The 26,656-nt window shown below is 40.0% G+C and overlaps 2 protein-coding genes across 8 annotated transcripts in view; one reads left to right on the top strand and one right to left on the bottom strand.

Moving 5' to 3' along the window:
* The window catches only part of LOC109419207 (uncharacterized), a 127,442-nt gene that overhangs the window by 33,631 nt on the left and 67,155 nt on the right, over positions 1-26,656 (bottom strand). The gene's annotated exons all lie outside the window — the stretch shown is intronic.
* The window catches only part of LOC109423133 (microtubule-associated protein RP/EB family member 1), a 30,638-nt gene continuing 17,023 nt past the window's right edge, over positions 13,042-26,656 (top strand). Inside the window, exon 1 of one of the 7 annotated variants that reach the window (XM_019698055.3) lies at positions 13,042-13,357. Coding sequence is in view for 6 of the 7 variants with exons in the window: in XM_019698057.3 (XP_019553602.3) it covers positions 13,517-13,572 (56 nt within the window). In the remaining variant the exon portion in view is untranslated. Of the gene's footprint in view, positions 13,365-13,412; positions 13,573-26,656 lie in introns of those variants that run through there. The other 6 variants (XM_019698054.3, XM_019698057.3, XM_019698051.3 and 3 more) reach the window with 6 other exon arrangements.

Raw genomic sequence — 26,656 nt, 5'->3', positions numbered from 1 at the left:
TCATCCACACACAGGCCCGGATTTAAGGGGGGCCAATGGGTGCAAGTGCCCCGGGCCCGGGCTTCCCAAGAATCCCTGAACACTATATATTTTGTTCACGAAACCATAAAAAATGAACAACAAAGACGATTATATCTCATGCAAGTTCTAGGGTGGGTTCTTCAAGGGTATCCATATACATAAATTCATAATCTGAAATCCAAAATATAATTTTGAAACACTCGAGCTATTTGCAGATTGGATTTGAAGTTTTTCTGGGATTTTTTATCGGTATGAGCTCTAAAATCATAAAATTGTTTTGTCGATTTATAGTGTTTTGAAGCAAAGAAATTTGCTCTTTCGATTGAACTAAAAACAATACTTTGAAAATTCTTATTGAGTTCAGTAGATTTTTTTTCTGTGAGTTAACTTTAACTACGTCTCTAAGCACAGAGTGTTAAAAGAGTTTTTGCGGAGTAACTTAAAAATCAGTCTATTGATTATACAATTATATTCTGAATACAACTGCCTAGTACCTATCTGCATCAGTTTACTGAGTACAGATGTTATCATGGGAAAGAGAAGATAGTGATTCCAGAAGATGTTTCGAAAATTCGGGGCAGTTTTGGAAATCTAATTTCCAAAAACATGTCGGAGTTGCGGTTTAACATCTCTATATTTTGAATTTCCTTTATGTTTTTGAGAATGTATTGCTAAAATTTCCCCTGGTGTCCTACCTTTTTTCTATCTGAATCTTGAAATGCTCATAGAATATTGCAATCCTAAATAAAATTTCACAATATGCCTAAGTATTCTTATCAGAGAATGTTGGAAGTGGACATCTAAGGACTTTTTCTGTGGTGGTGTCGGTTAACGCGATTGATTGATTGATTTGTCTTTATTAACCCTAAAAGGGATACCTGGGGTCCATTGGACCCCAGGCGCCTTTCAGAGCTCTCCTTTGTTGGAACACACTCAGCGAGGTGACGAAACTGAGGCCATGAAGGTATCCCTTTTAGGGTTAAAGAGACTTTCAGCCCTTGGTTGGTTAACGCGCCCTGTCCAGCGAATTTAGGAAGAATTGAGCTCAATCCGTGGATATATTCGCAATTGCTCCACTCAATTTGTCCATTTTTCAACATAAATTGTGCCTATGAACTTAAGTCATTACGTACGTCTAACATACCATTTCGGTTGATTATCAGCAAAACAACAAAATTCGTGTTCGTAAAAATAAAAAATAAATAAAATACGAACAATACACAACATTGAAGAAAAAATATAAATATTTTAAATCTTGCTGTTGGGGGCCCACTTTATAGGGTTTGTCTCGGACCCCCCGAAGCCTAAATCCGGCACTGTCCACACATACATAAACATCCTCGTGCTCATCATTCTACCATGAACATAGAATAGTGAAAGCAGTACAAATACCAGTTCGATATACATAGTAGAATAGAATAAGTTTAGGCGCTGTACAAACTGTAAGTGCAACTGTCATTTGTAATCGCTCTCGTAGTACCCCAGTAGACAAAATTAGGTTAAGCGGTTAAGAATAAAAAAAAACTGAGGTTTTAGTGTGCCAATTCCACCGTTTTCTGATTGATAGACAGTACATATTCGTCATTATCTAACAACTACCTGGTGATTTTTTCCCTCATCTGTAGAGCCTTTTAACCACTGCGTCCATTACGGTTCTAACTTGACGAAAGATTAACCAATCGAGCATGACATGTAGGTTGTCAAACAGTCATAATTCGAAAATTTTTGATGCCCCTTATGAAAAAATATAGCTTATTGAACTTTTAAGTGTGAGAAAAAAAGTTGCCTATCCCAAACATTTTGGACATTCCCTGTATGCTAAGGACGATCTACGGCGGTTTACAGGAAAACGATGTAAGGATTAACCATGTACTCTCTATATTCAACGACGAACACAGCATCCATAAGATGGCCAATGCCGGATGGATGTGGTGCATCGTACATGTTGCAAGAATACCGGAAAACAACCCTGCAAATTTGGTGTTTGCTACTGATTCGGTTGGCACAAGAAAGCGTGGAGCGCAGGAAGTCCGATGGACACACCAGGTGGTGAACGGCGCAATCTGGTGAGCATTGGGCGTGATTGAAAATGAAGATATTGGAATTTGGCTCTGTGAGGCTGTTCATAAACCACGTGGTCCAAAATGTGGTCATCACCGAGATGCACCCCCCCCCCTCTAAAAAGTCTACGTGGTATACCGTTCTTCATAACTTATTAAAACTCAAACTTTATTAAAAGAAAAAACAAAAATTCAAAAACTTCTGTTTTAAATGGCAAAGGTGGAGTTTCGGCATCAATTTAGGCTGCCCTCCATGGAGTGCTGCAGTGCTCCAAAACAAAACTGTCTACAAGCCCAATCGTCACCCTTCATACATTCCCGGGTGATTCCATTGTTGGGTGGCCTTGACTGCGGAAAATAAATTATCTACAGCGCTTTGCGTTCATTATTCCGGCAGCGTGTGTTCCTATACGCAATCCACTCCATTGCTCCAGTTGCGTATCTAAGCTGCACCCGGAACGGGTGACTAATGCAGATTAAATTAGAATGCACACGGTACTTGCAGTTGCAGATCGCGCTCTATTCTATTGATAGAAGAGTTTCCTTATTTAGGGTCGTAAGTGTAGTTTGAATAACTCTGGTTAGTGGTTGTTGGTGTTTTGAGCAAGAACCAAAGGTACCTTTGTTCCAGACTGTAGACGAATTATATTAGGAAATAATGATAGGCCGCCTACTTCCTTGGAGAGTCCACAATCGACATCCAACCCTACTGGATCTTGCGCACAGTACATTGTAAATTTATCAAGCATTAAAGCTAATCTTGGAGGAACGTTTTAATTACTGAACTCATACAAATTTTATTGAACAAAGTGTGTACCTAATCGATGAAGAACAATAAAGCCAATGAATATAAATAGTCGGTAAATTGCGATCGCAAGAAGATGATGATCATTGAATAGATTTTGTTGATGTGTTAATCTATTTTGCATGGAGCTGCTGCAACTGCAGCTAGAGTTGCAAAGTAAAACTAATGACATAAAATTACCTACTTAAACGATTGACAATTACTCCATCGATCTGTATCTGTTCCGGTTCGTGGCTCGATCAACGACATTGTGTCTAGTAATCTCATTTGATAACACTTTCAGTGTGTTCAAACTGCTCAACCATTCCCATGACCCAGAGTAACTGTGTTGCATGCTTTTTTTTTCTCGAGCACAAGCAACTGCACGGCATTGCACACAAAGAAGAAAGAAAAATTCGGTTAACCTAAGGCCTCAGGCATTAGGCCCAAGCCAAGAATAGCAAGTCACTACCTGAACAGCATTTTATTTGAACCTGATTTCTGTCTATTTCTCACGCCTAGTGCGTCAACCTTATATTCTTCTCATGGTCGAAACCGGAATTATTTAGCGTCCTCACTCTGTGAGGAAGTGATGCTTTGTTTTGAACCGCGAAGATGAGCGCATTGTTCTAAGTTGGGAGAAAAAAAAAAACATGTGCTGATTTGATTCAAAAATTAGACTTTATAAAACAGGTGTAAAAATAATTTACCTACTGTTGGGTTGAACATACTAGTCATTGGCAGTTCTCATTGTTCTGGAATTTGCACGGAAAACCTTTGAAATCATTGGATCGTGATTTGGGATTGTAAGTCTGATAGCTTCCTGGTTCGAAAAAGTATTGATTGCATGTTGAAAGCATTAAGAGCGTCGCTACTGACAAGGTGTATTTTAACGCGCCTTTATTAGCAGGTGACTGCAGCTCGCACAAATCCAATACAAGCTGATGAGCACGATTATGCACTATGATGAGCCGCATGCTCTTGAACGTTGCTTAGCGATTACAGTTAAAAAGTGTGTGATTGTAAATAAGATTTTGTCACCATCCGCGGCAAATACTGCGAGTTGAGTCTCACGTTGGGCATTTGAAAGTCGCTAGTTCAATGATCTATGTTCTTTTTTAAGCACCGCGGTAAAGTGCAACCTATATACCTTCTATATACTACTATCGTACAACTACAGTAGACGGAAATGTTCTGTAGAGATTGACTTGACACGGAATAGAAGTCTCGCAATCACATTACGTTCATTTCGTTAAATGTTGTGGGATTCCCCTTGATTAACACCTCTGAAAACCTGTCATGTATTTTGTTTGAATTTCCACCAATAACTACTCATATTATACTCTACTGATAGGTATAAAAATGCAAATAGTATGCTTGTTTTGTCGTTCAATGCGCACAACCTACGAAGTTTTCTTAAAATATGGGAAATTTTGTGTAGCAGACATGCCCCGCATAAGTTTTTATGACTCTAATGTAACTAACGTTGGGGATTTAGGAATTATTTTAACTAATATCAAAGTGTTACTCGGGAGTACATATGTTATTAAAAAATGCTTCGTTGAAGAAATAAATGAGCGTGAGGGCTATCAACAAGCACCGAATAGGGCTTCTTACTATGGGATTGGTTGCACAAGTAATGGCCGTGATCAACGACTTTCTATTCTCTGAGGGCAACATCAGGGATTCCTGAGGCTCAACACGGTGTGTCTGGTAGAACAAAATTAATTTAAAAAAATCGGTATCGCTAAAACACCCACCAAACGAAAGCTGAAGGTCCCCTCTTTCATTTGAGACTAAAAGGAGAAAGTTCTATCGGCGGGTCTAGAACAATTTTTTTTTTAATATAACTATCTTTGAGGCTTGTGTTTTTTTCTTTTTTCACCCTTGAGTGTAGCCAAATGGGCTTGTATGAGGTCGCCCATTAGTAACGTGTCCTTTTAAAAGAGTAAACGGGTCAAATAAAAATTAAAAATTTTCCTAACAAAATATTGCTTAGACATAAAGCGCAAAAAAAATATTTAAGGCAGTTGAATAGAATTACAGCAGTATCTGGGCATATATACAAATAAACCTCGCCTTTCATACATGTGGAAGTAGTTATTGCGGCTGTAATTTTCTTATTTTTTATTGACAGTGTCTTATGATTTAACAGTTTTACGATCAAAGTAGGCCGAGTAATGTCAACAAAAATAGAACACACATCAAAGAAGCTCGGATAACGGGGCACAACATTTGGAAGGTAATCCTTTTCGGAAAACTGAAAGTTTTTTGATGACGCAATTTAAATCGTTCAAAAGCATGAACAAAACGATCTAGAACTCCACACCAATTTTATCAATGTGATGGTCTGTCTTATATCCTTGTATGCCGTGCCTCGGATAGAATTATCACATGCCGGTACTTGTTCAATTTGTGCACCTTTATGGTACCTAAGACTTAAACATTTTTAGTTAATTTAGACTATTGCTGTTAGGTATAGCTCCTTACTTTTAAAGAAACAACTACGACAAGAACCCTCTAAGTGACGAGGAAAACCAAACCAAAGAGTACGTTTTGTGTTTGAAGAAGTGTTTTTCTGCCACAATTTGTTTAGTAAAATTGTCTAATAACGGGTAATTAGACAGAAAAAAATAATAACAGTATATCTTTGTGAACAGGTAGCCTTACTCAACTGACAAAAACAGAATAATTAATGCTACATGTCTAACGGTTGCACAATATATATGTAGTAAGAACAATGTGCTAATCTGTCGGTTATCAATAGTTTGATCTTCTGCTTTTTTATCATTAACGAGATTTTTAGCCCTTGGCTAGATCATCTCGGGACCCACGCTTCACTTACCTTCCGTAGGAAGAACTCACATTTTGCGAGTTTGTCGGGAGTGGGACTCGATCCCAGGTCCTCGGCGTGATAGTCAAGTGTTCTAACCATCACACCAGGTCCGCTCCACATCTTCTGCTAGCATCATGGCATTATAGACGAGTTAGCAACTTTTCATTCAATTCTACAGCTTTATTGACATATACACATGTTTTACATTAAAAAAAAAAAAAAATCCTTTAAATTTATTTCATTCAATGACGGCGAATATACCCATTAGATTTACTCTCTATGAGCTTACATATTATTTGAAACCTTCTACATGGAGTTCCGGCCCTTGTTTGTGAAATATGTAGTTCTGCAAGAACTACAACTTCTCATAAAGGGCAAAAGTGGCATATCTAGCGCTACTACCGATGACGCCGAAAGAAATTGCTCGTTGCAGTTGCATGCTACAGGAAGATGATCAAAGGCGAGCAGCTTGTTTGCACTAAAGCTGAAGTACATTGAAACTTGTTGAACATCATTCAGACTTCTCATAAAGTTGCTGAGGTTGCTGAATATTTGCGGGCAAAACCCAGAGATCAGGCTGATCAGATGAAGCTCTCAAATATTCATGAACTACCATCCAGATGGAAACCGGCGTCAACGAGTGACCAGAACAGTAAACAGATTTTGTTCTTCGATGATTTGTTTTTGATAACGAAAAGTGCCCATAAAGCCACAGCTGCAAAGGCGTGAGTACCCAGCACAACCATGCTGAGGATGACGGGTTCGATTCCCGGTCAGTCCAGGACCATTTCGTGAAGGAAATTTCCTCGACTTAAATGAGCATACAGTATTTTCGTGCAAGTCACACGCTATACACATGCAAACTAGTAATTGGCAAAACAAGTTTTTAGTTATAAACTGTGAATGTGCTTGTAGGAGATAAAATAAGAAAATTTCAAACAAATCAAACAATTTCATTTATTCTTATTACATCTCCTACAGTGCTCATAGAACAAGCTAAGAAGCATGCTTTGTCCCTGTAGGGACGTTTCGCCAAGAAGAATAAGAAGACGAAAGGAAACATGTGTCTTGAGTACCAGACGCGCATTGAAGTTGAGAAGCTGTTTGAGGAGAATATATGACGAAGTCACACCCCGAAATTTCAGGAGCACAAACCTGAAGAACCAAATGACGGTATATGCTGTAATGGTGGTCGATTGCTGACCTGCTGGTGCCAGTCAAATACGAGACCCTAAAGACGTATACGCATCTGTCATAGGATGCAAACACATTATTGGAATCTAGATTGGAATTCAAAGGAACAGCATCTAACTCGATTTTATACTCACTGTTCTAGTACTTTCACCACACTGTTCATAAATACAAAACTGTCATTTGCTGGATTTCCCATTCACATGGGACTATTGTGCTTTTATGTGAAGAATAGTAAACATAAAATTAAAAAAAATATATCGTCGGAAAATCATGCTTGCAATTGAAAAACAGTGTTTTGCCATAAATGTGTTCTTCAAAAAAATGAAAAAATATCCTATACTTATTCTCAAAAAAAAAATTATTCTAGACCCGCCGATAGAACTTTCTCCTTTAAGTCTCAAATGAAAGGGGGGACTCTTAGCTTTCGTTTGGTGGGTGACTTAGCGATACCGATTTTTTTAAATTAATGTTCTCCACCAGACACACCGTGTCAAAGAGTCGATGTTAGTGACGATGCATAACCACGAAAAGCTCATGGTATGCCTTGTAGTTACCGACAAAGAATAGCACTACGGATAAGACTACGGATTACCTGTCCTGGTGGTAAGAGTCCACCATCCAGGGTAACTCCAATCTAAGGTGTTAAGCCATCCGTGCCGAGGAATAAAAGATTCAGGGAGTGAGAAAGACGCTGGATCCTTAACGGAGCCTGTGGGGTACCTGAACATAGTTATTTTATCCCATATCGCGTCAGTGCAGAGCTCTGGCGTGGTGAACCTTTTCCGTGCTACTCGTGGAATTCCAATAGAAGACCAATAAGAGCGTAAACCGAAAACTACATACAGTTTGCAGCCAGCGGTAGTGGCAGGGAAGTGCATAGGGAATCCCATTTTCTTCCCGGCATGCCGGGAGAGGTCATGGATTGAGCGTGATTGATGAGAGCCGTAAACAACAATAGTGATGGGCCATGATAAACTCATGATAACTGTAGCAACAGCTGCAAACCCCTGAAGCTGAAAGTACCGAGGTGTACCTAGACTAACGCCTTCGCATTCGTGGGTATCCCGAAGAGTACGCCAGACGCGATTGTCAAATCAATTACAGAAGCGTGCGAGGCTACGTTGTTAACCCCGGAAGTGAAGGGCAGTAGTGCCAGTAAGTCATTTCGTTTTATTGCCATTCATTCCAGACCAGGCGTCCCGGAAAACTAAGAATAAGCCGGCCCGTCCCGGGTCGAAGGTAGCTGGTGGTGGCGACCTTGTGTAGGTCCTCAGTCACCACAAATAAGGACAGTGGAGCGGACCTGGTGTGATGGTTAGAACACTTGACTATCACGCCGAGGACCTGGGATCGAATCCCACTCCCGACAAACTCGCAAAATGTGAGTTCTTCCTTCGGAAGGGAAGTAAAGTGTGGGTCCCGAGATGAACTAGCCTAGGGCTAAAAATCTCGTTAAAACAGATAAAAAAAAATAAGGACAGGTCAGGAGGAGGACACTCCGTGGACCCTAGTGGATAGGCCGAAAAAGGAAGAAGATGCTAAGGCAAGAATTGGCAGAAGAGCAAGGTGCTCAAGCGTGACAAAACGCGCAAGGGCGCCTCCTATAAGATAAGATAAGAGAGCCCAAGGCAGTCTGGCCGGTACACGCAAAAAAAAAATCCGTTTCGATATACGTGCACTCCCAGTCACGGCAATGGGAACAAACGGGAACTATGCATAGCAACGATAACAACAATAAGAAATGTACACCGTAAACTCGATTTCACGTTTTCTAGATCGCCCATATTGACAGCTGGAACTAGTTTCAGTTCACGGTGAATATTTGCCTGTTCTCATATTTACGTTTGTTTGTTCACGTTTATCAGAACGGATTTCTGAGCGTGTATATTATATCGGTACGTATGCCAAACAGTGGAGTATACATTCTACGAAGGGGTGCGTGGTCGCCAAGGTCAACGGAGTCATCTTTTGCAGCTGCTATCCCAAGTAACCAAAAGTTCAGATAAAAGGATACTTTATAAGCTAAGCAGCTTGTTCGAGGTCGCTCATTAGCCTTCTAAGCAGCTTCATTTTTAAGTAATTTTGGAACTTAAATTCACATAAGCACGCTGGATAGCCTTCTAAGCAGCTTCTGAGAGAACTTTGTCAAAGTTCATGCAGATACAAAAATGTGTTTTTCAGAATCCACCCTGCTGGTTTCAGATTCACGTCTGGAAATTGCTACTGATAATTATATTCTTACATATGTCGCTGCTATGTAGATTTGAACTGGGTCCTTCTGCGTGATAGCCTGCCGACTTACCGCTGCGCTGCTGAAGACACTTGACAAAGTCAAACTAACTTCACTACTGTACAAATGTGCAAAACTAGCTGCCGACAGAAAATCGATTCAAGTCAGCAGGTAAAGGCTGTCCACTCAATCGCAGCTGTAGTACTGTGGTAGAGCATAGGGCTCTCACGCAGCGAGTGTCGGTTCGAATCCGATGGGCGGCATTTTTTTTTTTTTGCTCAAGCCTAGTATTCATTGATTTGATAAATTCATATTTGTCTTTTATTCGTTTACGCTTAAACAGTTGTTTTCTGTAAAAGAAATAAATTTAATCTTCGTTGAAACACAATGCTACTGAACTGAACTTCTATGAACTTGAAAGTTCCGACGAAGTTCCGACATAGCATCTTAAGCAGCTTCAATGTTCCGCGAAGTTCAGATAAAGTTCCGAATGGAACTTTCTGGCTGCTTAAGAGGCTAACAATTAGCCTTGCCGGAACTTGTGACCCAAGTTCCAGCAAGGCTCATCGTTAGCCTCTTAAGCAGCCAGAAAGTTCCGTTTGGAACTTTATCTAAACTTCGCGGAACTTGAAAGTGCATTTTGTCATGGGAAGCGGAACTTTTAGTTACTTGGGATGTGCGTCCACAGATGCTGGACTTCATGACGTCCGTGCTGACAGGGCGATGACCGTTGCATGTACCGTGGAATGGGGAACCCATTTCACGAACCAGCGGGGTTAGATTCTCTTAAAGGTACTGGCCATGCGTAATCATGAATACGATTTACTATTACTTTTACTGAAGCGAGAAAGTGTTTAGTTCGCGATTTTGATCATCTGTTAGCCAGCTGGCACGGGGGTACGGCTTGAGAACCCCCTTGCTCCGTGCAGGATTTGAAATTGCCCAATAGATGGCTTCAAGTGGTAACTCGATGGATAACAGGTGGGCCACAACCACGGAACAGATGCGGGAAAACGCAATAGATACTAGAGAGGATGATTGGGGCTATGCAGGGAGCGAGATCGGAAGATGAACGCGGTTCGTAAGAGGGCTGTCGAAGAGCGAACATCGGCGCAAGAGTTGTTTTAGGAGAAGATTGAAACACAAACAGAAGATTGGTAAAGGTTGTCCGGCTTTGTAGCTGGGCCAGTAATTTGATCCACGTGATCCAAGGTCGAAAACCTGCCAAGGAGTGTCCTCCAGTGTCGACCGTGGTGTTCCGAACGTTTGCACCCATGGGGGCAGGTAGCACCGCTATGCACCACATTTACCGTTAACCACCTGCGGGGTGCTAAATGAAGCTTCTGCAGCACAGCCTACCGCTGGCGTCCACCATTGCTATTTCTCTACCGGCACCGTAGTCAATGCTACATCTACCACGATACTGTAGCCACCATCGTAGCTCGCCATTGTTTATCGCCACACGACTGCCACAAGCACACGTGACCACTGAAGCCTTCGCTGCCACGGCTCGCCTTCCGTCGACGCCTTCCCTGGTGCATATGTATCTGCCCACGTGAACAACGCTGCCAGTCCGCTATTGTTGGACGTCCGAGGGTCCCTATCAAGCCAGCCACCTTGCACGCAACCACCGAAGCCATCGTTGCCCCGGATGCCCGTTATTACCGACACCCGTAGGAATCCTCCCAGGAACTTTCGTGGCTGACTGCCTTCGTGGATAATCCCGCAAGCCACCGCCTTGACCCCGTGCTGCCGAAGCGGTCAGGTAACCCACCAAGCTATCGTCGGCGCTATCACCCACCAGCCTCCCATCATTCCATCGCCTCGTAGTCGTCACCATCCACTTCGCCGGCTGCCTCCATCATCGCCGCTGCTGGAAGTGCCCTCTTTCCGCATGAATGAAGCCTGCTTAGAGTGAGTAATACACGTTCGAAAACTAAACTCCTCTAACCCCCCCCCAACAACCACACTACTTAATCAGATCCGAAGATCTTCCCACTACCTCCTCAACGACCCTGGGACTCAAGGACACAAAAAAAAAGCCTTTTGTGCCCGCCTTGCCGGCTATCGTTGGTTGGCCCAACAGCCTGAGGTTTAGTTGATTCCCCCTTTGGGTCTCGATGAACTCGTCGGCGAGGAGCGGTAACATATGCTCGAAAGCCTGCCCTAGGAATGGGAGGAACACGTGCTGCTGGGGAGTGGGATGAACGACGGACGCAAATGTCCTGCTACAGCCTGGATTCGCTAGTTGGTTCGCAACTGCGCCCCGATTAGCGAATCGTGTTCGTTCGTTGGGGCAACTGACAACTGGCCAACATGCTCTTGACACACGCAAGTGACAAGAAATACGTCACGAAACACTCACATACTTGTGCAAACGTTCTGTGTAAAGGAGCTGCGATGCGGCGGCGGTCAGACGTCAAACTCATTTTGACATTGACTTTTTAGTTGGGTTTTGCCCCAACCAGTGAACATTCAACCATCGAGACAACCCATCTAACGAGCCTCCAACGAACGAATCGGCACTGTATGAGGACCTGTGTAAGAGTCCAGTGCGAACCAGAGGGGTGACGTCTACAGGATCACGATGGCTAAGCCACGAGGTGTAATAGCTCCCACAAAGCAGTCTTCAGCAGTGATGGAAAACAGTGAGGAATGCAGCTGAGCAGACACAAACGCAAAGCTATCCTACTCGTGAACAACAGAAGCCAGAATATATTCGCACTTCCTTCACTCGCGAGCTAACGAAGCTGGTCGCACTCGTGATTGATTCGCGAAGCAGCTCTGAACATTTTTCAGTTTTGTGAAAAAACGAATTTACACGGCCGGCAGATTTACTTTTCAGGAACAATAAAGCACAAAACACTACTATCTGATGAATAAATTACTTGTTTTGCTATTAAAATCGCACTAAAATGCAATTCCTGCATCTCCACTTGTTCTTCGCGAATAAAAATTCATGAGTGTTTTTGTTTTTGTTTTGCTTCATACTCGTGAAGCAAGCGGGTGCGAATAAACTCGCACACGGCTTACTCTCGGCAGCGTGAGTAAACCGTTTGTTGGTTTAACACTCGCGAGTTGATTCACGATGCGAGTGTTTCCATCTCTGGTCTTCAGAGATGCTGAAGTGGATTATCGAGAGACTTTCCCGCGTCATATTCCGAGTTCATGGCTTCCTTAAGTAGGATAGCCGGAGACTTGTGCAGGCGATGAGCGAAGGATAACTCCAGAGGAACTTGTGGGGATTGCAAAATCCTTTAGCGTGGAACAAACTCCAAGTCTAAATGGAATTCCGAACCTCTCCATAGAAACAGTCATTGAAGAGGCTTCAGAGGTTCAGATCAGCATTGAAGAGTATAGTATAGAAGAAAAAGCCTGGCCTCTGGAAATCACTATGATTTTAAAATATGATTAATTCTCATTCATCTTGCTTGCTGGAGAGGTTTTTCTGGTATTCCTGCTACCTATATACAATGCTCTGGTTTTTCGTTTGATGGAGACGCTGGGTTTTTGTTTCAAGCGAAAACTGAGAAAATCAGCATCACAGGGTATCTCTAAATGCTGTTTATTTTGCTTGATTTTGCAAACACGATGATACTCAATGCTAGACCGGTCGAGAATAGTTTCTTGATTAAATCAGAAAACTCACTCAGCTTCCTTCAGCGTTCTTTTTATAGTACGTTTTGTCAACCGATGATATGTTAAAAAAATATTTGGAAAACAGTGTTATAGAACTGCGAAATCTTTCAGCAAACCATAACATCCAACAGCAGTAACAAATGCTAACTGCTGTATTCGAACTGGATTGCGCCCACTGTGTGGAATACCCCCGCCGCCGGCGTCTAGTGGGGGCACGTTTATTTATTTTTCGTACGCCGGCTTGGTGTTTATGCTGTACGGACGGGCGGCGGCTTGACTCGAGTCTTTAGTCTCGGAAGTAAAGGCGTTGAAAGAGGACGCAGTTTTCGTTTCACCCGCGCGCGAACTACCTATTCGGTCGCGATCTGAACGTGTGCGCGTTGTTCTGGCGAAGTGTTTTGCGCGCTCGTTTGATTCGGATATTCCATCAGTTGGGCGGACGGGGATCGATAGATCAAAGTTGTGTTACTTTTGCTTGGCGGTTACTGGATCGCGTGCGTATGACACGCTGTTGGTGATAAATTTATGCATTTTACGATCGTTTGATTGTAAGAAATTTACGTATTGAAGCTGTGGCTGAGGCAGTTAGCAGTGTATGTGGTAATCACTTCGGAAACTATTGTTGTACATATAGTCAGAGTGCTCGTGTCTAAAACTAATTGGTGGTCAATGATAACTATGATCAAGTAGTTCCGATTTGAGATGAAATCAGTCATAATTGGCTTCGTTCCTTAGCTAATTAGCCCGGATGAATGATCCAGCTGGCTGCGGAGAATAGAAAGGAATTCACTAGTGTTGGAGAAACAAAGCAAGTATCATTCCTTCCCAGTAGCCAGGCCTTGGTTCATGGGATAGGCTGTTTGAAAAGCAACGTCGTGTCGTTTTGGAGCAAATATTGCCAGCTGAGAAAAAAAAACACAAATTATAATGGGATCAAGAGATCGCTCAACTTTTAACGACCGTCAGCCGGTTGAAAAGATTTATGGGGGTGAGCACAATTCGGTATCATGCAAATTTATTGCCGATTTTAAGTGGTACAGTGAAACGATGTTTGTTTCTGTAACCAATTTCGAGTGGTGTGTCCGTTTGATGCGTACATAAGTCATCAAGTGAAAATGTTCAATTGAGCTGAAGATTAATTTAAATGTATGGGGCTGCCGATGTGAGCATTTGTTTTGTTCATTTTAAATATTTAAAAACTGTGGTATGCCTATACGGTGTCATTCCGTTTCTGGAGTCAATGTGTTAGGGAGATTGAAACCAAACTGGGAAAAGTTATCCAAGGAATTGGGACATTTATGGAGGGATGGCTTAAGCTAGCAGGTGGCCAGCTATGCCAACTAGACTTATGAGGTGATTTCTATATTAGTAGAAACAGGGATTTTAAAATGATGATAGTTTTATTTTTTGTGTTTCTTCATCTTAACATCAAACATTCAGACATTCGGAAGATTCTTTATTGCGAGTGCAAGGCTTCGGTGTGGGATCTGTATCGCATCACGATCGACGATCGTGTTCTATTTTATATATCTTACTAGCTGACCCCGGCAAACTTCGTCTGGCCTACCACATTTTTTGACGTTCTAAGTCTAGGCCTCCTCTTTCAAAATGTATAAAAAAATATTTAAAAAAAATCTAAATTTCTGCATGTTTGCCTCACAACCTTCCTTGGATAAAAACTAACATAACTAAACAAAGACGGTTAAAAATCGGACATTCCAATCGATTGTTATGCATGGTCTAACGTGATACCACCGTATTTATTTTATTGATACAGGTATAACTCGATTCTGTGGACCCTCGATTTTATGTATTTCGATTTTATATACATTTTACAATGATTTTATGTGCTTCTGAAAAAATCCATGGAACAACTTTTGAAGATAACCCTACTGAAAACATTGAAGTTATTATAGGAATATTGAACAAGTTTCTTAAGATTTTTTTTTAAAGTATCGCTGAAGAAATTTCAGATGGAATTCAAAAAAAATCTGTAGAAAATTCTAAATGAAGAAAATCTGAGAGAATCTGTAGAAAAAAAATCCGGAGTAATCCTCAGAGGATATTCTAAGACTTTCTTAAGAAATCCTTGGAACAGTTTCTGGAAGAGAAATGTCTGGAAGGAATATCTGAAGAAATGTGTAGAAATCTTGGAAATTTCCTTGATAATCTCTTGTAGAATTTCTGAAGCAATCCGTGAAGAAAATTCTTCTGAGAATATTTTGTAGGAGTTCTGAATTTCTTGTTCTTCCTGAATGTATCCGTGAATCGTTTTTTTTTATCTGTATTAACGAGATTTTTAGCCCTTGGCTAGTTCATCTCGGGACCCACGCTTTACTTCCCTTCTGAAGGAAGAACTCACATTTTGCGAGTTTGTCGGGAGTGGGATTCGATCCCAGGTCCTCGGCGTGATAGTCAAGTGTTCTAACCATGTCCACTCCACTCCGTGAATCGTTTTCTAAATAAATACATGGAGTGTTTTTGAGAGAGTTCATGAGAGGTATATGAATAAAACTAATAAATCGCCTCGTCCCGTTGTTCGCCTAGTCTTTTTTCGCTACGTGTTTTATTAAAGAGTGATTTGTTTCCGTTAATCATCGATATTTCTACCGTCGATCGCATTGTTTAATTCTCTATTATACGGACAAAAATCATTTCAGCTGAGGAACTGTTCCGACAATTAAATTCTGTATTAAATTACTATCCGAAAACGCATTGCGCAGTGATTCCATCAACAAGCTGTTAGATATCATTCTTCATTGTTTCACCACGACGATTTTGTTTACCTGCCTGGGTTATTCCATCCAAATCGTATGCTTTGCCGTTTGGATTTGCGAAAATTAAAATTTTGTTTTTTTTTTTCGATATGTCATACAAACTTGTTCTGTGCATTTTTGTTTTTGTTTTTGTAAATGGTGTGCTTGTATATATATTTTCCAACAATATTTAGCATTACATATAGAAGTCTGAGTGATCATAATGAAGGTCGAAATAAATAAATGAATAAATAAATAATTAATTAATAAAATCTGGAGGAATTTCTATAAAAAACTGAAAAAATTCGTAGATGAATTTCTGGGACAATCTATGCAAGATATTATGAAAGGAATTCTTTAAGTATATTCTGAAGTGTCCATACAACATTTTTAGAAGCTATCCGTTCAAAACTTTCTTGAGATGTTCTTGGAGAAATTTTTGGAGGACATTCTGAAGTCTAAAGGAATTCTTAAAAGATTTTGGGAAATAATTTCTAACTGAATTTCTTCAAGTCTGTGGATTTTTTTTAAGTTATCCTTGGAGAAATTTGTAAAAAAATCTCTGAAGGAAAATCTGGAGATATTTCTGAAGAAATTATTAGTCGAATTCATAATAAAAGCCATGGGAGATTTAAAATAACCTCTAGGGCAGTTTCTATAGGAATCCCTGCTGGAAATCACCGAATGGATCTCACATTTCTTTTAAACAGTCCTTGGAGGCATTGCTAATCAAATCGCAGAAAGGTTTTCTGAGACATTCAGATTAAGGACAAACGTATTGAAATCCCGCTTCAACAGTGCATCAGAACTTCAGACGCACAAATCTCAAGAAGCAAGCTTCAAATAACAGTGCATTTTATTATTCTACTCTTGCTCACTTGTAATAAGCTTCAAATAAGAAGAACAGATACGCTGGTTTGGTTTACGAAGAGATTTGTGCTCTCGAAATCGTGAGTAGGTACCAAAGTCGGCCATTTTGGGATTCTAACAAGTCTGTCCTTAAAAAAAAAAGAAAAAAGAATTCCTGTGGAAATTTTAAAAGCAAGATGAGAATGCGAGAATGTTGAAAGAAATTACCGAAAGATTTTTCGGAAAAAATAGGGTAAATCACTAAAGGACCTTCTAAAGAAATCCCTGGAGGAATTTCTGCAGAAACTCATACACAACTGTTTTACACAGCTCTTTGCGAAACTTCTGCAGAAATCCCGACTGGAATTTCTGGAGAAATTTCAAGTTGCTGTGGGAATTTCTGGTGAAATCCTTGGGATAATTTCCAAAGTAACCCCAGTACACATTCTTGAAGAAACTTTTTGAACATTTTCTGAAGAACTCTGGAGTAATTTCTGAAGGCATCTGAAAGGAATATCTGGAGAAATTTCTGAATATGTCTAGAAAATGTCTAAGGAAATTTCTGAAGGAATCTATGAACGTTTTTTGTGAGAAACTATGGAGGAATATTGGTCAAACTCATGAATCATTTAATTTTTTGAAAAAAAAATGAAATGCTTTGAAAGAATTCTTTCTGGAATTTGTGGAAAGGAGGAATTTCTAAACAAATCGCTGAAGAAAAGTTTCGAATCCATGGAAGATTCTTCAAAAGAATCCGTGAGGGATTTTTTCGCCGAATACTCGGACAAATTTCCAAAAGATTATTTTTTAAGATTTTTTGGAAGAATTTCTGAAGGAATTTTTAAATTTACGAAAGAAATCTCCAATAGATTCTCCAAACGAATTCCTAGAGAAATTCCTGAATTAATATCTGATTATTATTATTACTGATATAATGCCTGGGCGAATTTCTCGATCAATCTCTGAAACGATTTTTAAAAATCATGAAAGAATTGGTAAAGCAATTCATGCCAGATTTCGTAAAAGGTTTTTTTAGTGACTGTTCTGTAGGAAAGCATGAAAATTTTTCTGAAATAATCTGTAACATGGTGATTTGATTTGGGAAGTTTTCTTCTGAGACTGTCGTAATAAAATTTAAAACCACCGCAGAATGGCAAAAAAAGACGAACGAGCAGATAGCGGTACAAACCTAGAACCTACAAACCTAAGATCGTTCGGCAAATACAGCACAGCCTATAACCATGCTCTATCAAGTGCTTGCCACGATTCTCTAAATGTCCAAAGGAGCCCCTTGAATAATTTTAGAAGGAATCCATGAATGAATTTCTGAAGCAATTCGTAAAGGATTATTTTTGAAGCTATTCGTTAAGAAATTCCAGGGCAAATAAATCCTCGGAGATGTTTTCAAACGAATGTGTACCACTAGGACAGTTCAGCTTTTAAACATTTAAAAATCAAAGCTCCCATGTCTTTATTACAATCTTTGGTGCAAAGTATTTATACAAGGATGAAGTCGTAGGGTCAAAGTCAAAAAGAATTTTTAAAATTTTAATGCCGAATTCTCCAGAAGACTGCCACTCGTTCCGAGGCACGATATAAAAGTTATTGATCAATGTTCATTGTTCATTCATGCATACTCGAACTGAAGACCAAGCTAGTTCTTCACAAATAGTAGACTAAGATTATAACTTCTGTACGTTTCGGATAACCCAGCTAAGAATAACACTACGGATCGCCTGATCCAGTGGTAAGAGTCCACTAAACAGGTGATCCCTAATTCATGGTGCTATGCGACTTTATGCTTACCGTGCCAAGGAATGAATGGTTAGGGGGGTCTTATAAAAACCCAACCACAAACGGATCCTGTGGAGAATTGGGGCGTTCTCCACAGTATTACGCCCTTACTGCACTAACCGGAACAATGGTGCAGTGGACCTTGCATTTCTCCGAGATAATCAGTTGCCCTTCTTATGTTTCAAATTTGAGGCTAAATATGGGCGGGATTATTCAAATGTTGTAAATTAGCTTACTTTACTGCCTGGCTTACTTTACTACTTACGAAACCATATCGCTTAATGCGTTTTCGCCATTGGTGTTTTTTTCAATTGGCGCCGATTTGGTTTGTCATTAATGTTTCCTGTTTGCGCTGTGATTGTGAGGAGTGTAATCCTGTCTAGTTTGGGTAGTGGCTACGGCTTGGAAACCTCAGATCAATTTTCAGCGTAAAAAGCGTGTGTAGCCCAACTGGCTCTACTTCAAACAGTTCATCTCCGTAGGGTATCTTCTGTATATGTTACCTTGTGCACGCAGTTTTGCTTCTTTCATTAATAATGAAGTGTCGTCCCAGGGAATGAAATTATCAATCACGATCGCGATAGTAGAAAACTCTCCCAGACGCATTATCGGCGAAAAAAGACGTGCGATAAATTCAGACCCGGGTTTCTCCCGAGAATGTGTTTTCGCTCTTTGTTCGCCTTTCCGTAGTCCCGTCGTCACCGGCTGTAGCTTTTATGTATAAAATTTCTGTCCTCTCTCGAGCAGCTTGTGTGGTCGAGTGGTTATGGTGCGCGCTCATACACATTTTTGTGGAGGGTCTAGGTTCGAATCCCGTTACCGGCAAATTTTTGTTATTTGCCTTCTGATAATTATCGCGATAACTTTGCAGGCGATAAAGTTGGATAGCGAAAATGAAAAGAGCGATTCCCAGTTTATCTTTGATCGGGGACAAACAGCAACGACCGATAAACATTTCTCACAGGAAAAGTAGAATGATGATATGATGATATTGTTCTACCATCTATTGTAGCAAGGCAGCTGCCTATAGCACTGGAATAATCTGAAAAGATTGTGCTGTTATTAGTGGTCAGTCATTCTCCTGTATGAAGGGCCAAAAAGTATTGTGCGGACCCGCAAGCAGAGACACTTGCACGAAACCCGCTTCAAGGGAAAAGAATCTCCTTCCAGAAGAAAGTTCTCACGAACATCTGCAAAATCAAGCCCTCGATTGACAGAATACTCCCAATAGATGGGGTCGAAGAGCCCGCCCTCTATCCACGAAATGTTAATAACAAGGAGGAGGCAGTTCCAAGCTCCTGTCCAAATCGTTTCAATCGGGTGCCCTGATGGTCCCTCCCTTTCCCAATATATGATGAGATATGTATATGTAATGTATGTCAGTGTGTGTTGTGTATGTTTTGTTATGCATTTGTTTGAAAAACAATCATAATCATGATTAATTAGCATTTATAAACAAAACATTTACCTGGTTACTCCTGAAATAAAATGTGGATTAGCAACAAAACATTAAAAAAAAGCACATCAAATCTCGATTCTGGAATGTCTGCTCACCACTGATCGGCCACTTTAGGCATGAAAACATTAACAAGATCGAAATTTGATGTGGTGGTAGATCTTACGCCGCAACGCACCATTCTAAGGTGATCTACCCACGTTACGGGGCATTTCTCACAGGAAAAGTAGAAACAGAAAAAATCGGTTGCTCGAAAAACGCCGTTTTTCGTCTCAATTTGCTGATAATTTCATTCCCTGGTCGTGCCTCGAGCAGGCTATATTCTAGAATAGTGTTAACAGTATGTTTCAACCTTTCCTTATGGGTGCCTTCAAGCAAGCTCTTGTTTTCAGCATATTTTCGCTGATATTTAGCAGTATTGCTACGATGATTATATCATCGGAAATAGCTCAAACATTAATTAGAAATGCTTCAGTTAGGTAATACAGTTTATGGATAACTTAACATAACAGGCATGAGCAGAATTTGTTATTAGTTGACTGATAGGCATGTGACAGATGGGGAGTCTCCGTTAGACCTTTTTGCACTTTTGAGTGTTCCTTCGCAAACTTTGCGTATTCAGGCGTCCCTGCTCAACAAACTAGGGAAGCTGTACTAATTGGTTGCGACGACATTGTATGGATAACACGCTTCCATTGCTATACCAAGAGAGTTTCATTGTAGTTTTATTACTACAACGCCCTCCATTGTGGTATACCATAGCTGTTGCCTTGAAAGAAGCTTGCGCTCTGTGGTCTGTGCGATCCGCAAGAGGTATTCCTGAATAGAACTCTAATCGGTTCAAGTTCAAAAAATCTTCGGATAAACCAATCTTTTGTATAGCTACGAATCTCTAGATTCTGCCCCGAGGATTGTAGCTACAGAATCGATTTAGTGGGCACTACAAAGCTCTGCTTACTTCAAACCTCCAGAAGCAAATGGGGTTTTATCCTATTTTTCTCCAGAGTATTTCAAACATGTAGTTTTCTATTGGGTATTTTCATGGCGTGAAATTACTCTATAGTTTTATCCCGAAAGGGTGCGTGTGTTGTATGAAGAAGGAATGAATTCCAGATTTATCTGGTTACCTTGTTCTTTCCGAAATGCGATTGTCGATTATCACATCTGTAATGTTTGTCTGGCTAACATTGCCTGTGATGAAATATGCTTATATGTATAGCGATTGCGCAAATGTCCCAAATGGAGGTTAACGTGCCTCTGGAGCCGGTCGTCTGATACCTGATACGTGATACATTCCCAAAATATTTCGTACAATACACTCTTCATATAAGCATATGAGAGCATAGCTAATCCTTTTGATAAAACCGTTTTGATTTTGAAAATCAACTCACTGGATCAAAAGATATGATTCATACTTTTAAAAAAGTTGTCCAAATCCTTCGAGGGTTAAACGGGAACGGTTCCCTATTACTGTGAGTCAATGCACAGCATGGTTATATCAACTGTGGTCTACAATTCTGTTAGATGTTTAGCCGCCTGAAAACCCGCTTGTTGATGCATATGTCTTCAAGGTCTAGTGGATTAATCAGAAATAATATTGACTCTCCGTTTAGCAAGCGAAAAAGCATCAGCGAATCCATCACAAATTCAGCACACACAAATGCCACCACGCTCTATTCATTCGGTCATTATGAATTCATTTCAAACTAAACGTTGTTTTCACAACGTAAATCTGCCGCATCTTCCAGCATAACTGTGATGCAGCCTAAAACACGTTTGAACGTTGAGCTGTCATCGACGAATTGCCACATCAATGGTTAACACGGGGGTAGCTATGGATATGTAACTCTTTCACGAAGTCAAGGTCGTTATTCTGTGGATCTTCATTCGTTCTGCGATTCGTTTTGCGTAGCCACACTGAAATAAATTTTGTTGTGGAAACAACCGATTCCATAGTAAAATTACTAACCGTACCTATGATTCTCAACCGACAACAAAATCTGTTAAGGTAACTGAATTATGCTTAAAATTACAATGCATTGTAGTAAATTCAACTAAAAGCATAGTCGTCTTAACAACAAAACATTGTTAATTTTTCCAGGACACGCATTTTACAACACAGTATGGTTAAAAATACAATGCTCATTTGTTAAATTAAGATTATTTTTGGTAATGTTAACTGCACTGCTAGTTAAGTTGACAGTGTTTTAGTGAAGTTAACTGGAAATTGTTGTCGGTTGAGAATCATAGGTACGGTTAGTAATTTTACTATGGAATCGGTAGTTTCCACAACAAAATTTATTTCAGTGCACGTGCTGCTACACAACTCAGAAGATGGATTGGATAGAAGTTTTGTGGCCAAACGAAACCAGCAGCGTTAGCATCTTGAGGTTGGTCAGTTAGTTTTCCGTCCGTCATATGTGGCAAAAGACACAACACAGGAAGAGGACTGTTTTATTGAATTTGTATTGCTTTAGTCGGTTTCCCGGGGTTTATTGGGGGACTGTCTGTGTAGATTTATTTACAGTTGTCAAGGGCAATTACGAGAAGGGCGCTTCAACAAAGTTTCCAGCGGGTAATGACATTTTATAAAACGCCGATGCTGACCCGACTCTTGCTGGCTGACCGCAGTGATAAACGAAGCAGGGTGTGGGTTAAGTCGTGCCGTGCTCATTAAATGAAAGGGTTGGCTGAGTTTGGATAATCAAGGAACGTGCATAAATATTGACACGGATTGGGGAGCTTCATAAAGAGCTAACGGTGGTCAAATATAAAATTTGCGATTAGGCGATGAAGAGGGTCACTGGAAATTGTGACACGATTTTTGATTCATAATACAAAACACGTGATGGAGGGTAGAACGACAATGTAGATTGATTCGAAAGACGTAATCTTTGTACATTCCCCTATCTCCAACAAAGTTATGCTACTCACAACACATCAATTATAAGAAACCCTCGCTGATCGGATTTAAACATGATGTCATCTGCCGCAACATTCAACCGTTAAATCGATCAGTTTGATGAGACGCTCCTCAGCTATCTTTGCTTCATAATCTTCAATGACTAGCACTGCATAGTGGTAAATAAACTCAGTTAACCAGATAATCAATGATTAATTTTGATGTCAACGATATTTTACGTAAGCTTGAAGTAGGATAAATCGTCATTTGTTGTTTGGATGCAGTTTCCGCGTTTTGGCTATTAAATGTTACATTTGGCTGTTCAATCCACATTTTAAATAAGGTTTCCACCAATACATTTCAATATAAGAGATGTTTCTTCAGAGATTCCACCAGCAGTTCCTTCAGGGATTGCTCCAGAGGTTCTTTTAGTGACCTCTTCAGGAGATTCTTCAGGGATCTCTCCAGAACTTTCTTCAGAGATTCTTACAGCATGATCCGAGCATACCTTCAGGAGAGTTCAGGGATTCCCCCAAATTTCTTTCAGGAATTCTTATAAGAGTTTCCCAAAGGAATTTTTTAGGACTAGAGCTCCTACAAAAATACATCTAGGTTTCATTTCAGGAAATCCTCCAGGTTATCCTTCTGAATTATCTGCAGGAGTTCTTTCGGGGATCCCTCATTGAAATTCTTCCAAGATTCCTACAGGAAGTGTCCAAGTTTTCTAAGCATTCCTCGTGGAAATACACAATGTTTCATAACTATAGATCCAAACAATATTTTCTGATATTCAGAAATGTAGAAAGAATTCGATCGATATTGTTTTCTTGCTTTATTCGATATCTAGAGTAGACATCCTTAAAGTAAAAATTTATGCATTATATGTGCTCTCTGAATAAGAATAATCAATGATCATAAACTCCCTTGTTGCATAACAATAGATCCAAGCAAAAATTAATTCTTGGCAATTAACGTTACATAAAACATTTAACATATTAATAATGAGTAGTGCCTCTTTTGACCCAAATATGCTCAAACAGCCTCCATGGCATACTTTAAATCTACTTTTGATAGGTAGATGCTCGAAATTAATTCCACGCTGGAACAACTACACATTTTAGATCTAGAATGCTTCCATACAGCTTCTTATCTGCATATATTGCTCTTATAATCAACATCCACATAGTTTACGATTGGTTTCTGGTCAGGAGAACAATCTGGCTATTCCATTACTTGAATATGATTTTCACGAAACCAAGCTATGGTTGCTCAACTCATGAGAACAGATACATTATCATGCTGAAACGTCTAAATAGTTTGAGGTTGTTTCAAAAACGACAGCCAATATTCCTTCAGAAGCTCGGTGTATTTCTGGCTGTCCATCTATTCGAATTGACGGAAACACCATCTGCATTAAAGTATCTTGATAGATCGCTGCAAATAACATAAACCCACTCCGCAAATTCCTTGAGGAGAGATAACGTGCTTCTTTCAGTAAATCTATCCAGTGAAAACCAATAAAAGCCTTCCAGTTGGTCCAACCTGACTATATTTTCTATATCTTATCTATTAGTCTGAAAAGATGATTTACAAAGTCAAATAAACGTTAAAAAAACTATTAAATCTTCAAACTAACTACAGTTTACTCTTTACATCTTAATATTGAAGGTGTCATCGAGATATGAAGAGTTCAAAATTAAGAACCTATTTGAAAACATTCATAGCTAGGAAAATCAGTTGTCACTTTATCTCCCCAGAGTATTGTACTCCTAGGAAACTCGGTCTAATATTTGTTGGGAATGGGTATACCGACCGACATATCGAGTAATCGTCTAAAACAACAAGGAATGAGATAGTTCGAGTGTGAGATGTCGATATGAAACGATTTCAGCCTGTAGAACATCAAGACTGTAATACAAACTTAGCGGGATGTATATGATCCTAAAAATTGTACGTTTTGTGCGAACGGTAAACTTCTTCCTCTATCCTTATGTTTTCTTACTGACGCATGTATTAGATCTTAAAAAAATATGACAACATTATGAAACTTGTTAAACAACAAGAGATTTCAAGAACTGACAAATTACTCTCTCGATATGTCAAAATGTCTGCTTTTTCAACTTTAGATAAATATTTTCCATGCGGCGTAATACACTATACGTAATGACACGTTAATTGTCGAAAGAAAACTGAGTACTGAACTTGACAACAACGCGTTGATTAGGCACAATGAATCATTCACACATTTTGGATCTATAGTCATGAAACAAGGAAGTTTTAGTATTTTACAGTTTTCTGTGTGTACATCATGTGCATAAATAAAATTTCATGGCAGTATGTGTAAGGTGCCTGGATAACTATTATGGAGTAGAGCGTAAAATAATAAGTTGCACTTCAAAAAAAATAAAAATTCTATTTTGGTTGGATCTATAGTTATGGAACAGAGTGGAGAATCCTCTTGAAAGTCTTTCGGGGATACCTCCTGGAAATCCTTCAAAGATTCCGTCTGAAAACCTTCGGGAATTTCTGCTGGAAAACCTCCAGAGATCCCTCCTGCAATTTCTTCTGGAATTCCTCCTGGCATTCCTTCGGGTATTCCTCTTGGAGATCCTTTAGGGATTTCTCTTAAAAATCTTTGGGAGATTTTTTCTGAGAATTCTTCGGCGATTACTGCTGGATATCCTTCGATGGAATCATCCTGGATTTTTTTTCGGGGAATAAAATTCTGGGAACCCTTCTGAAAATCTTTCGGGATTCCTCTTTTAATTCCTTCGGAGATTCCACCTGGACATACTTCGTAGATTCCTCCTGGAAATCCTTCAGAGATTTCTCCTGGAATTCCTTTAGGGATTCTCCCTGACAATTTTTTGGAGATTCCTCTTTGAATTCCTCTGGGGATTCCTGCTGTAATCTGGGAATTCCTGTTGTTATTCCCTTGGGGATTCATGCTGGAATGCTTTCAGGTATTCCTGCTGGAATTCTTTCGGGAATTTCTTCCTAGATTCTTCGTGGAAATTCATCGGGGATCCCTCCTGAAATTCTTTTGGGGATTCCTCCTAAAAATTCTTCGGGGATTCCTCTTTGAATTTCTTTGAAGATTCCTCCTGGATTGAGAATTCCTGATGGGATTTCTTTAGGAATTATTTCTCCGGCATTCCTTCGGGGTTCCTTCCTTGAATTCTTCTTGAAATTTCTCCGAAATGCCAATCGGAGATTGCTTTCAAAGTTTCTGCAGGGGTTCCTTCAGGAATTCTTCCACGAGTTCTTTCAGAGATTCCTTCAGGTGTTTCCTCCTAAGTCTTTTCAATCCAAGTAACCAAAAGTTCCGCTTCCCATGATAAAATGCACTTTTAAGTTCAGGTATAGTTCCGAATGGAATTTTCTGGCTGCTTAAGAGGCTGACAGTGAGCACATAAGCTCCAGCAAGGTTCATTGTTTTTAGAAGTACATTTCAGGAACTCCTTGTACTAAGGGATCGTCCATAAATGACGTAGCATTTTAGGTGGAAGGGGGAGTCCGGGATTGTGTGATGAGCCATGTATTAGGTATGGGGAAATAAGCAACGTCATTTATGGACGCCCCCAAGGAAAATGTTTTTGTCATTTTGGCATTTTGGTCATTTTGGAAGTGCAGATGGAAACAAAATATGATAACCACCGTATTCGAACCGGTGGCCGCTGCGTGAGAGCCCTTCAGTTTACTGCAATTCGACCTTAACACAATTGCGATGGAGTACATATCGGATGAAATCTAACTTGAACCAATGTGCTGCCGACAGCTAGGTTTGCACACTTGTACAGTATCGCAGTCGTCCTCGTCATATCAAGAGTCATTCGAAGCCCAGCGGTACAACAACAAGTTATCACGCAGTAGGACCCGGTTCAAATCTTCATAAGAATGCGTCACGGAAAAGTAAGTTTAGTCAAGTACAAACCAAAGTACAACAACCAAAAGCTGTTTTTGATCTCAAAAGTACAGTTTTGTTGTTACATTAATTTTTAGAAAGTTTTATAAGAAGCTGTATAAAAGGCTATCCAGCTTCCTTATGCGAACCCTTTTATCCGAACTTATGGTCACTTGGGAAGGTTCCTCACGAAATTCCTTCAGAGATGTCTCCTCGAATTCATTCAGGGAT

The sequence above is a fragment of the Aedes albopictus genome, chromosome 1 (genome assembly GCF_035046485.1).
Source record: "Aedes albopictus strain Foshan chromosome 1, AalbF5, whole genome shotgun sequence".
NCBI lineage: Eukaryota > Metazoa > Arthropoda > Insecta > Diptera > Culicidae > Aedes > Aedes albopictus.
This window is presented reverse-complemented; position numbering and strand designations above follow the sequence as displayed.